At 44.9% G+C, this 13,181-nt stretch overlaps 1 protein-coding gene across 5 annotated transcripts in view; it reads left to right on the forward strand.

Annotated features, from left to right (window-relative positions):
- Window positions 1–20: 20 nt before the first annotated feature.
- Window positions 21–13,181, forward strand: part of LOC106743633 (ubiquitin carboxyl-terminal hydrolase 2) — a 23,229-nt gene continuing 10,068 nt past the window's right edge. The window contains exons 1-3 of one of the 5 annotated variants that reach the window (XM_014617654.1): window positions 21–177; window positions 12,175–12,513; window positions 13,084–13,167. In XM_014617654.1, coding sequence (XP_014473140.1) covers window positions 12,221–12,513; window positions 13,084–13,167 — 377 coding nt within the window. In that variant the 5' untranslated portion in view covers window positions 21–177; window positions 12,175–12,220. Of the gene's footprint in view, window positions 178–573; window positions 836–931; window positions 1,009–12,174; window positions 12,514–13,083; window positions 13,168–13,181 lie in introns of those variants that run through there. The other 4 variants (XM_014617658.1, XM_014617655.1, XM_014617656.1 and 1 more) reach the window with 4 other exon arrangements.

Genomic DNA, 13,181 nt, shown 5'->3' on the forward strand with positions numbered 1-13,181 from the left:
GGCCGCCGTCGTATCGTCGCGCCGCGGACGATGCGATGACTGTCATGACGCGGAAATCGGCAACCTTGTGTCGCCATATTGTTTGTGCGCGCACGTTGCTGGCGGGCCAGTGCCGCGAGGATCTCGCGATACGGCTAGTCGGTCGGCCGGACTGAAGGCGAGGAGTGTCGACGAGAGGTAAATACACACCGGGCTTGCGGTACGTCGACGACGACGACATTGTTTAACGGTAATCGCTCGAGAGAGGAGACGCGCGTGCATGGTCGTACCCTACACTCGTCGTACACGCGAGAGTGCTGAAAGACGCGCCAGAGAGAGAGGGAGAGAAAGAGAAAAAGCGCCTATATACATATATGTATATACACATACATTAACCAACGGAAAGTTGTTTCGAGCGCAGCGCGAAAATCGATCGCGCCCGCATACGCGCGCGCTCCGCGCTGCGCGACTATCTTCTCGCCTCTCCTCCTCGGCCGCCCCGTTCGCGGCGCCCGCTCGGAATTCGGAGCGTACGTTCCCGGTGGGTGACGTCACCGTCGTCGGCACCGTCAACGGGATGGCTCGTCGTGCTCGCTCATCGAGCTAGTCGACCCGCCGAAGCCGCTCGATCCGCGCGCGCGTCCACCGCGACCTGATCCACTCGCTTCCCCCCGGGAGAATTCGCGTCCGCGACATGAGCGAGGAGACGCGAGCGGTTGCTAGGTGTCACGTTCCTCAGTCTCGATAACGGACGAGTACCGGCCGAGTCGGTTTCCCGGATTCTTCGCCGCGACCTGCGCTCCTCCTGCTCCACCACCACCTCCTCCTCGTCGTCGTCCTCCGCGTCGTCGTCGTCGTGAGTATTTTCATCGACCTTCTTTCTCTCTCTCTCTCTCATTCTCTCCTTTTCGCTCTTCCTCTCTCCCGTCGGCGATTGACTTTTGCCGCATAGGCGCTCGCGAGTTCGGAAGGACGCAAAACAGGACAACATTCGGCTACCTCATTCTGCTACAGGACGATTCTCCTAACGTTTGTATTTGCGTGTATCTTTCACGTTTTTGGTTATGAAAAGCCGTTCGGGAGCCGAACGATCCGTCGCCTTGTGCGGACGTACCTCGCGTCTCGCTCAGACAAGGGTTAGGTTACCGCGTAGCCGTGAATAACGTGTTCGGTGAAAAATATTGCATCTAGTGATACGCACGATTCTATCCCGCTAGTGAATACCGTTAAAAGAAAGGAGCATCTAAGGTCCGTAAATTAATCTTTTCTTAGGAATCTTTTCAATTTTTGATGGAATTATTAATGAAAAGTGACGTCCAATGTTACGTTTTTAATTCTCACCGACCGAACTACTCTTACGGTTTTGGTGAAAAACGAGAAGACGATGAAAGAGACGTGTGGAGGTATGAAAAAAATTACAGAAGATCATTGAGCATAGTTTTCCGGAAGTTGATACGCAAAGTACACAGTTTCAGATCGCGAAAGCGAATCTGCCGTGGGTTTTTCAGCCGTGGTTTCTTAAGGTTTCTCTCCTAATCCTACGATTGAAATATATGACAGCTAACCTATAAAAATTTGGCAAATACACGCGCTACTTCCCTTCGTGCCTCTTGGTTTAGACATTTTCTTAAAAGTGGAACGATTAAATAATCTTGAAGCTCTGTAATCGGCACGTAAAAATGCGAAAATTACGAGAAAAATGCAGAAAAATCCAAAATCGCGAAAATTTTTCTAATAGCTTGCATTTGTGTGTGTGTGTCTATCGGTACATATGATACATTCGTACATGTGTAATACGGCGGTTCCAGTTAAAAAATATTACATGTCAAGGCGCGAAAAACGATTATTTTCTTATGAGTTTCCAAACATTAAGTTTGATTGATATTCTCTTACTATAATGTCCAAGCTGTGTATAAAAAATCATGTTTATAAACATTTAGCACACAGATTCTTCGAGCTTCTTCCCGTTGTATTATTCCCAACAATATTATCACGGGCCGGCTATCTTAAGAAACCACGACTGAAAATCCCACGGCAGATTTGTTTTCGCAATGTTGCGATCGGTCAATCGATGTTGACGTGGTCGAGTCCCGCCAAGGAGAGACGAGGAATCCGAGTGAAGGAACACAAAACGACGCGCGCGAAAGGAATCCAGTGCGATCGCGAAGAAAGCTTTAATGAGCGCTTTCTGTTTAGTGACACAAGTCGGCGCAAGCATCAGCAGCTCGTCTTGGTCGCTCGTTGAATGTACAGAGTGAGACAATGACTATTACTACCTCGAACATTTTCCAAATGTGAAAATAGGGGGGAAAAGTTTATTTATCAGAAATTGCACAGTGAGATATCAGAGGTCGTTACTCCGAACACCTTCTGTGAATGAAAGCTTTTTAATTTTCTAGTCTAGTGATAAAATCTAGTTGATAAAATATTGTTATTTTTCTAAAATACTTGAGCGGCAGTAGTAATTATTATCTCACTCTGTTGAACAAAGACAGAATGATGCTCGTACTCCAGTAAGCAAGAAATCATTAACACAACGTTATTACAGTATCTTATAACGTGTAACATTTAAATATGTTGTCTTTAATTTTGTACAACGTCATTGTTAACAGTATTTGACCGAAACATTAAAAATAATGTTTCTACTTTATGTTTGTAATATTTAGGGATATTATATTATCAAGTAACAGTTTAAAAATATTCATAAAATATTACGTCAAAATGTTTATATAAAATCCACATAAAATCAGTGTTTCGAAAGATTGATTTAACGTTTCTTGCATACTGGAATCAGTAAAGGTGGGTATACACTGTAATTTTAAAATTTCGGAAAAGACTCGTTTTTTCCCGAATTTTTCCGCGAAATCCCCGACCTTTGTCCCAAGGGTGCAAGAATTCGTTTAGAAAAATTCACGTGCGTTCGGTTAAAACCCGCCGCATTTACTTTTTTCCATAAAGAAGGTCAGAAACAAATCCGCGAAAAAAATGGGGAAAAACGGATTTCTCGCGGAACTTTACGACTATAGTGTACACTGAGCGAACGAATAGCGAATGTGTAACATGAAAGTGTATATTCGCGTCCAAATGCGCATAAATTTTCTCTGATGAAACCGCCTTGTAAACAAATCGGCCCAAAACATCCTGTTCCGATTCGTCGTAGCGTACCACATTTTCCAAATTGTAACGACGAAAGTTCGCATTCGTCGTTCCATTTCTCGTTAGTTTGCTTAAACTCGTATTCTGAACTCTCTTTTTATCGATAAAAGTGTCTCAAATGCGGCTTTTCAGCCAATTAGGTGGCTTCCAAGCACTTAGGTGGCTTTTAAAGACACTTTTATCGGCGAAAGTGAGCTCAGAATACGGGCTTTGGTGTATACTCAGATCAAGTGAAAATCGCCCGATGTCGGTGCAGCGCATCGTCGTGCGTCGCGACGAACCAGAAATAAGGAAAAAAACAGTCCGGAGCGACCACGCATTTGGTGACACGCTTCGCGTGTTCGCTGGCGCACGCGAGATCCGTTGATCGCTACGACGACGATGACGACGACGACGTCTAATTTTCACGATCCGGTGTATCATCCGAGGCATCTCGGGAGGCTGACGCGCGTATTCCGACATACGCGAATGCGCGACTCATCGCGCGCAAAATCGTTACGCTGCGAAATGCAAAGCGGTCGACGCGGACGCACTGTGTGCAAATCGCGACGATCCCACAGCCGGAATCGTCGCCGTTCACCGAGTTCGACAGCTTTATCGGTCGTTCGGTGATCGAGCGATAAACGCTCGGAGCGTAAATCTCAAGAGGGAGATCACGCACGAGGAGCGCAGCGTGTTACGTCACTCTGTAATCACCGAGCTATCATTTACACGCGATAAAGTGATCCGCGTTGATTCGCTCCACTTGACGAATTCGAGTGAGTGAATCCGCGACGTGCCGGCCGAGATCCACTTCTCCCGGTGTCGCACAACGGGAGAAAGTAAAAGCGCGCGCGCTCTCTCGAGCAACGAGAAACAACGCCGCGGAGTTATTTGTGTCGTGACGCGGCCACGCGAGCTAAATATGAAATCGTGACACATTTTAGCTCGCGAATTCGAGCTGCTTATGACATTAATCGACACTGACCTTACGACGCCGCACCATCGATCCGCGCAGCACGCGCGCGTTCTCTCTCTCTCTCTCTCTCGTTGCATTCGCAATGGCTCGGAAAGAAGAAAAGAAACGGAGAAGAGAAAGAGAGGCAGCAAAAAGTCTGCCGGGTTCGGCCCGTCGTCGGGGGGCGCACGGGCGGCCGAGGAATATTTCAACGTCGTTTTCCATTTCGTTTATGCCCGCTGCGGAAGATAGGATATCGATTAGTCGCTTCTCTCTAGCGTGCTCCCGGCGAAGCCTTAAAGTCGTCGGAACACATCCATCAATCCCACGTACGTAACGCGGGTCGAACGGGCTTTGCTACGCGAGAATTAATCCTGTGCCTCACTGGAAAAGCGGGTCAACGGATTCATGGATTCTAATCTCCCTGCGGAGTCTGGGAACCGTGCAGGGACAGATAGTCGTTATCGCTCGCCCTCTGAAGATATTGAGTTATCGCTCGCGAGTTACGTGAATTTCTTTCCCTATTTCCCGCCGACGGAAAACGATCAAGCGTGTTCGTGGACTCCGAATTTCTTTTTCTCCAGCTTTGAGAAAAAAATCGTATATTTGCGGGCAGAAAGAATTTCAGTTCGCGTAAAGCCTGTCATCGGACTGCGCATTGGAGATTGAGATTGGATTGAATCCGGCCAATCAATGCCAAGTTCAGTAAACTCAAATTTAATGAAATTTAGTTAACTTTGCACTGATTGATCAAATTTCAATTTATAATGCACAGTCCGATACAACTTTGCACTGATTGATCAAATTTCAACTTAATTTCAATTTATAATGCTTAGTCCGATATAGGCTTAACATGGACAAACTTAACAGAAATGCGATGGCGAGATGTGATATTTCTGTTATCGCGACCGAAAAAGTTCGTCTGAACGTTCGGCTGTGTCAAAGGTCGATTGAGATGATTGAAAACAACTGAGTGGAGATTTTCTACCGGAATCTTTCTGTTTCTATAACTGAGTTTTTTGTCTGGTCTGCTTTTTTTCAAGACAACGGGAAGATTCAATTACACTAACGGAATTATTATTTTTCTTTTTGTATGTTTCCTCTTCCAAGAGATACTGAATTTTCCTCCGACATTAAGCGGTCAAACAGTTCACGGATTCTAATTTTCTCCAAACCCTGAAGATTGGAGGAACGGTTATTGGTCTTTTTTCTTCCTGAATTATTCGTTCTCGAATTACGCGACGGATTTTCTTCCGACAGAAAGCGGTCAGACGTACTCGAATTCCAATTTTCTTCCTGCACGGAATATCGAGGAAACGATCTTCTTTTCTTCCGAGATGCGGGATTCTCGCTCACAAATTATGTGGTGAATTTTCCTCCGACAGAAAGCGGTCAAACGATCTACAAATTCGAATTTTCCTCAAATTTTGCACAGAAAGAACAATTGCGTCGGTATAACTGAATTTTCCGTTGCCCGAGGGCCAGACGAAAAATTCGGTTGTAAGAATAGGAAGATATTCCTGCAGGAAGTTTCTGCTCAGTCAATTGCTCTCAGTTGTCCCGACCGAATTTAATGCAGCTGAATGTTCACACGAATGTTCTCAGTCGTGGTATCAGAGACGTATCATTTCTCGTTACCAAGTTTTTATCTGGCCTTCATTCAGTTGCGGGAACTGAAATATTTCTTCCGTGTGCACACATATAAAAAAAAGTGACAGAATCAGCGAAATTTTGCTTAAACGAACAAAATTCTTTCAAGCACAACGTTTAATCTATCGAACAAATCATACAGTTACTCTAATGAGTTGTCAATTGATTCAACGATCGCGATTTAGTCAGCAACTAGGATAAAAGTTCCCATTACCGAGGCTGACCCTGTTATCGACAGAACTCAATTTTCTAATAAATTATAAAAAGTAAGGTGATCGAAAATAATACGATGAATTTTTTCTGAAAGCATTCGTGTTATATATAATTTATCAGACATTAAACTTTTTTTATATAATTAAAAAAAGTTTTCAAATCATTTGACTTTAGGGCCTTTTTCTATTAGCGCAACGAATTTTCGCACCGACGCGTAATTCGTTCAGTGGGCATAATATTCTTTTTTTTGATGAGGATTGAATGAGAGTAACCGTCGATTTCGTCGATCCAGTCGCTTTGTTCTCAGTACGTAACCGAAGAAACGGCAATACCGGTCCTTTCATCCCTTCCAAGGTACGGGGTTGTCGCTCACGGGTGGCACGATGAATTTTCCCGCGACAGAACGTCGGAAAATCTCGCGTTATCACTTGGAGAATCTCAGCGTCACCTCAGCGTCGCACGTGCGGAGCAATTTATCCGATAACTCGGATACCTTCGTTCCGCTCCCTCTCTCGGGACGGTCCTTGAGTGAGCGCGCGTATATCTAAATACGTACGTATCCGCACGTGTGTACTTGCGCTACTTTTTCAACCTCGCATTTAATGCCGGACGGCAAACGGACGGCGACGTTTATCCGTCTGCCGGAGATAAATTGCCGGTCGGGTTAATTAATAACACGCCGCTCAGCGCGAAGGAGCGCGCGTTACGCCGGGGTTACATCATAATTCGCGCGTTGTGTCTTGCGCGAGTTAATTGAATCGTAAGCTTCCCGGTCACGGAATTTACTCCTTCGCGGACGTGGGACGCTCGTTCGGCGGTTACTCTCCCGTTAATACGCTTCATCCTCGTGGGGACACACGAAGCGTGTAATCCACACGGGACCGGTGTATCGATTTGACATAGAAGAATAACAGGTCGCGAGAATGATCGCCGTTTGCCGGATACGCGACTCTCTAATTATCGTAAGTTGTTGCGATACGTCACACGACCCGGAAATGACCTCGCGAAGCCAAGGACTTCTTACCTCGGAAACGCTCGAACGTTTGCATCAATGTACAAGGGGTTAGGCGATACCCAGCAAACACCGACGGTAACGTTATATCAATGTTAAAATTTCTCGCTTGACAAAGTGCGATATAACATGCGTTGTACATAAGTTAAATCATTGCGTGGGAAATTGTAATTAAATTGTTGTGAAGTTATCGTTAGCTGGTGTTTATTGAGTAACACCATTACCATTTAGGCTTGACTTTTCATTTCCTGGTTAACTTATGGTTTAAACTTTAACTGATGATGATGCAAAAATTGGTTTTTCGCGTGTTTTTCTGTTCATGTGCGGAAAAAACCAGTCTTTAATCAATGATAGATATTTTCATATATATAAGAATATTATAATCTTCTTAGAAGATTTTTAATCTTGATTCGATTAAATCTGTATTGATGTATGTATTACTTGCATTCAATTTAAAACTAAAAATCTAATAATATTATAATATTCTTTCCTATATATGAGAATATCTATCATTGATTTAAGACAATTTTTTTCTGGATGGTTATCATTATATAATCATTCAACTGATAATTTTGTAGTGTAATTGTTGACCAGATATAAATGGGAAAACATCATTTTTACATCATCATTCGGTTAATTCGAAATCACAAATTAACCAGGAAATGAAAATTTGGGCCTTAGAATATATTTAGAATGTGAAAGTAGGAAAAAAGTTTAGATGACAAATATCTTACAATGATAACAACAACGGTCCTCGTTTCGAACACATTCTGTAAATGTAACCCATTTTTGTCTTCATCTATTCATTGATAAGATAATTTTTCTATTTTTCAAAAATATTCAAAATGGTAATAGTTATTGACTCACATTTATAATATTATTTATTTCCACATGGTGACGCGATCATTAAAATCGTAATAAGTCGAACCGAGCTCGAAAATCCCGTTCGTACCGGCGAAGTGAGTGAGAAGCGCGCGAGTCGCCATAGGAAAGACGAGAAACGTGGAATCTCATTGCGTAAAGCTACAATCTAATCGAATGGATTCGCGTATGCCGACTGCAATCGAATATCGTGATCTCGATCAAATAACGCGTCCACCGGGTGTCCTGAAGTATGCCGGAGTAACGTTATCGCAGGAGTGCGGTGGATTGTCGTTCGTCATTGATCGAGCGAGGGAATCTCTTCTTTTCCGCTTCATTTCCGACTTCGATTCCGCGTGACATGTACGCGTTCACGATTATCCCTATGCTCGCAACTACAACGGTATCGTCAAAGACTGCGTTCAGTGAGCACAACAATAGAGCGACCGACATTCGGAAGATGCATGCACGATTGGTAAATCCGAAAGTATCCATACCAATCATAGACAATTCTTGTTGTACTACCGTCGTACTCGCTGAACGCAGAAACAGGGAGACGGCGTTTCAACGAGTTTGATGGGCGTGAAAATTCAGTTATATCACTCTCATTGTTCCTTACACGATCACGTAATCCCGTTATTGACTCCGCCGTTGGAAACACGCACGCGTGTATACATGTGTGTGATGAGTATACGCGCGAGTGCAAGAGTACGACGGCGGTAATTTGTCGCAAAGTTTCGCCGATGACGCAAGCGTGTCGCGTGCGTTAGACGGTGCGGTGTCTGTTTACGCAAACGGCTTTTCTTTTTTCCCCGGATCGAGCCGTCACCCGGACGTTGCCTTCGATTTTCCACCGCGCCGGCTCCTCTCCGCGGATTGCGCGCGGCATGTCGCGAAGCGCAGCTATTAGCTATCCACTTAGCGTATCGACGTGTTGCGAACACGTCGATTAACAGTGTCCGGCCGGAGAAGCGTTTCCTCGTTGCCGCATCGGGCTATAATTTATCGAAGATACCCCGCTTACACACACTCGTCGTCGCTCGTGCCATCGGGCTTCCGGCAAAAATTTCCATTCCGTCGTCCGCGCGAACGATCGAACTCGCACCGCTACGTGCCATGACGCAGGCAAGTCAACGAGATAGCCGTGATTGCGGGCCAATATTTGCGTCGTGTGTTGCGTATTGTTTAACTCGACTAATAATCCAACCAGCGCGCCGTCGAAGTGCTTTCGGAGCTCTCTCGCTCCTCGAGCGCAAAATCGTGGAGAATTTTTTTCATTTCATTTCACACCGCGGTATTTTGCGAACACGAGGCGCGCCATCGGCAGCGCACGAGCACCCTTAATTCATGCAGCCGCGTGTAGCAACCCGCGTCGGAGGTATTTTTATTTTTAACGAGCGTTGCAAAATCCCGCGTTGAAGAGTTTACGCGCGCGCGCGCGTCCGCCCGCTCGCTCGCTCGCGAGATGGCTTTGTAACGAAATACGAAACGGCAGGGTTTATATCGGATTCCGCGTTCTGCGCGTCGGACCACGGCGGAAAGCGGGCCGGCTGCCAAATCGCACAGCCGAGGGAAAAATCGGCGCGTCAAAAGTCCGCGCCCTATCGACGCTGCCGCCGCGCGTGTCGCCCGACCGACGGAGTCGGTCATACGCGCGCACGCGCGCGCCTTCCGATTTCCTCCGACCTTATCTCGCGCCCATTTTACCTCGTTAGGACTATTATTTATAGAGACTAAATATAACACCGGCCGGTGTTACTGAACTGTCAGTGCAGACGCGGACGACTCCACGGTTTTACACAGTCGGGAAATAATTGATATTATTCCCCCTCCCCCTCCCCGTTCGCCGAACTAATAAGGGCAGATCATAACACGCGACTCATCGATTCCTCTCTCATCTCATGCGGCACGATGTGCTGTTCGATCGGTGTTGTTATTGTCATTATTATTGTCTCTATTGAACATGAATGCCATATTAATATTCACGATCCCAGATAGAAAATATATTTGGTTACACTCATGTTAAAATCGGTCCTTGTTAACATTTTTGTAAAATTTTTTATATAACCGTGTATTAATTTAGCATATTGTGTTTACATGTTGTCTCAATATTTTGCATTGAGTCGATATTCAATATGTATAAACGTTAATATAACACTTGTAAATGTGTTAAAATACGCTTTAATGTCGATTAACATGTTATGGATATTAATTTTGTGTTCATTTTTTACATAATATTTGTTACTTTTCGACATATTCAACATATTCGTGTTACTTAACAGTTAGCACAAAAATTTGTGTAGATCGTTTGGGACATGTGAAATATGTTAAATTTAACGCAAAATTTTTACTTTGTAGTATTCAAACATTTAATGCATGCTTTGTAATGCCATTGCAACACTACACATAGTTAAAATATGCTAGTTTTAAGAAATATTTATTTATTACGCCATAATTCCAATCGGCGCATTGACTTCTTGTTATTATACAATAATTTCAGATTAATCTCGTTCTCTTTCGGACAAAATAAGCAGCATTTATGACGTCAGAATATTGTTGCAATTTTCACGACATCGGTCAATATTTTGTGTTACTGATAAATGCTTGTTGTATGAGGACATATATTAACGTATTTATTTTATCTTATGTTAACGCGCTAGTCATAATGCAGACAATGTACCGAAATATGCCTATCTGGGATAAATTGCAATTATAAGAGAATACATTCAGATTAACTGCGTCAACAAGGAGGCACGCTCGCTTGTGAGTATCGCCGAGAAGAATCCGAAGTTTTGACGTAACGTTCAAATATTTGTCCACCGATAAGGAGATCCCCAGCCGGGATAATCTCGTACGGGCGAACGTATCATACGATTTTCTGCAGTCGTTACTATCGAAGGAAGAAAGTGTATAGAAGGGTATACGAAGGATGATCGAAACTTCGATTGTACGACCTCGCAGTGACCATCTTGTGCCTTTTAAGAGTCGGGGTTTACGCGCTACGCTACAAAGCTTATTGACGGTCATCCCGCTTCGATAAATACTCGAGCCTTATGTCAAATAACGTTCGCTGTCGAATCACTCTGCGATGTTCAAGAAGCGTGTCCATCTTGTCTATGTACAGTTAACCGCATGCTTCAGCTGTTTTGCGCTCCTGAAAGACGAAACAAATCGATAAGCACACAAATTCCCTCCCCCTTCCCTTATAAATCCACGATAATCGACTTTGGCAGCTGGACTGCGACATGGTTTTCTTATGGTAATCCTCAGGTGCTCCGTAGGAAAGGAGGACAAGGTAAGGTGATATACTCGAGACAGTCGAGAGAGGAGGGAGAGAGAGGGAGAGAGGGAGGGAGTTAGAGCCGAGGTCAAACTGAAGCTCGAATTAAGCTTGTCGTATTGCGCTACTTGCGATACCGATAGGAAAACAACAGGAGAGCCCGTTTCATGTTAGGCACGTGCGATTATCGAATATCATGATATCCGGAGATCGCGTTACGTCCGTAAAATACAATTATCGATACGGCCGATAATATATGCCGATTGATAATGGAATCGTGAGGTGTGCGCGAATCGACTAATTATACATGCCTGACGAATTATCGGGTCAGAGCGCTTGCGCGAGATGCTGAATAATGCATTGTTCGGGCTCGATCTACCGAAGTGCAATGATTAAGGGCAATTAACGTTTTTTTACACACATTGTTTTTTAATGAGCAAGAGGAGAGAGAAAGTTTTTTATTTATCTAAATAGCTAATATTATTTTAATATTTATCTAAAAAGCGCTAACGCTTTAGGAAGAGAATATTTCCCTCAAGCGCAATTTAGACACATACATTAGAAGTGATACTTCTTTAATAGGCAGACAAGAAAACGAAAAGTAAAGAAAAGTGATATAAATACGTGTAAAACTAAAAGTTAAATTACATTACGTTATATCACAAATCGCAAATTCAATGAATAAAATTGATATAGTTCTGAAATAATTAAGAAAACATGCCGATAATGTTATGCGTGCAACATCGAAAGGGAAAAAGTGAAGAAAAGGGTTACATTTTTTCTCGGTAACGGAAGTCACGTGGGATCTGTGGTCTCGCTGGTTTCGGAATCGAGAAATTCTCCGAGAGAGCGCGATCGTCAATTTTTTACTTCTTGTCACAATGCCAGTTTTGTATGCCTTCGCGAAAATATTCGCTCATCAGTTCAGTCAATACAGTGTCATTTCGCGTGAAATATTTTTCAGACTCTAGATTTCTCTAAGATTGTTACCGTCGAAAGTTACCGAATAGTACAGACGTTGGTACTTTGTCCGCTCAAGTACAGATATCGTGTCGACATTATTCATTAATATCACTGTTATTTCAGGCACTTCAGGAAGGAAAAGCGAGAGACCGGCGGTGACCCGGACGCAATGTCGTACCATCGCGGCGGGCAAGCGGGCGCCGTAGCAGTTTCGTACAGCACCAGCCCAATGGCGCCGCATTCACCGAGCCGGAGATACTCGAGCGGCACCACCGGCACCACCACCACCAGCGGTATCGGCAGCTCCACGTCCAAGTTCAGCGCGTACCGGTCCACCGGCGGCACCAGCTCGATTCTTGACCAGCCCACCAGCTTCTACACGCCGTCGTCCGCGGCGGGCTCGAGTTTGCGCTCGAATTACATCTCCTCGGAGTACAGACGATCCTATTGCGCGTCAGGAAGGTTAGTTGGTGCCGCGGAGCTCAGGTGCCGCGGTTGTGATTGATTCGGGGGATCGGCGATTATCGGCAGTCTAACGGGACGAGGTCAAAAGTGCTCTTTCGTTTCTTCTCGCTCTATGTATTGCCTTCATGCACATCGCTCGCGTTGTATCGGAAGGAAGGAGTCGATCCGTGTGTTTTCGCATTCAGTCACGAACACGTATTGCACAAGTTTACGCTGAGTAAGCTCGCGCGATAGAGCAGACTCCCGGTCGAAGTTTCGCCGTTCAGAAGCGTGCCTCAGCGGAATCACTCGGAAGCGACGCTTCCTCTTCTCGTCGGTGCCTCCGTTTGCCTGGCTTAACGATTAGAATCTACTGCGAGAAGTGAGAACGGAAGAGGCCGTGCACCGTCGCGTCATTTTTCTCACAGTCATTGGTCCTCGCAACTGTGGACCGATTCGATTTCGATCGAGCTTCGACCGCGCGACGTCGGTCCAAATTCTAGCGAGTGAACGCGCTGCCGATAGCAGGTCCCAAACTGTCGAAACAGCATTATGTGTCAAAGTGTTCATACTCGTTCGGCTCTGCAGCTTCTACTCGTCGACCGCTACCCTCACGAGCAACCGCAGGAACTATTTGTCGGAGTACAGTCGGTCCAACCGCTCACCCGCAAGGTGAGCGATCTGCC

The sequence above is a fragment of the Dinoponera quadriceps genome, unplaced genomic scaffold (assembly GCF_001313825.1).
Source record: "Dinoponera quadriceps isolate SergipeBrazil2010 unplaced genomic scaffold, ASM131382v1 scaffold1115, whole genome shotgun sequence".
Taxonomy (NCBI): Eukaryota; Metazoa; Arthropoda; class Insecta; order Hymenoptera; family Formicidae; genus Dinoponera; species Dinoponera quadriceps.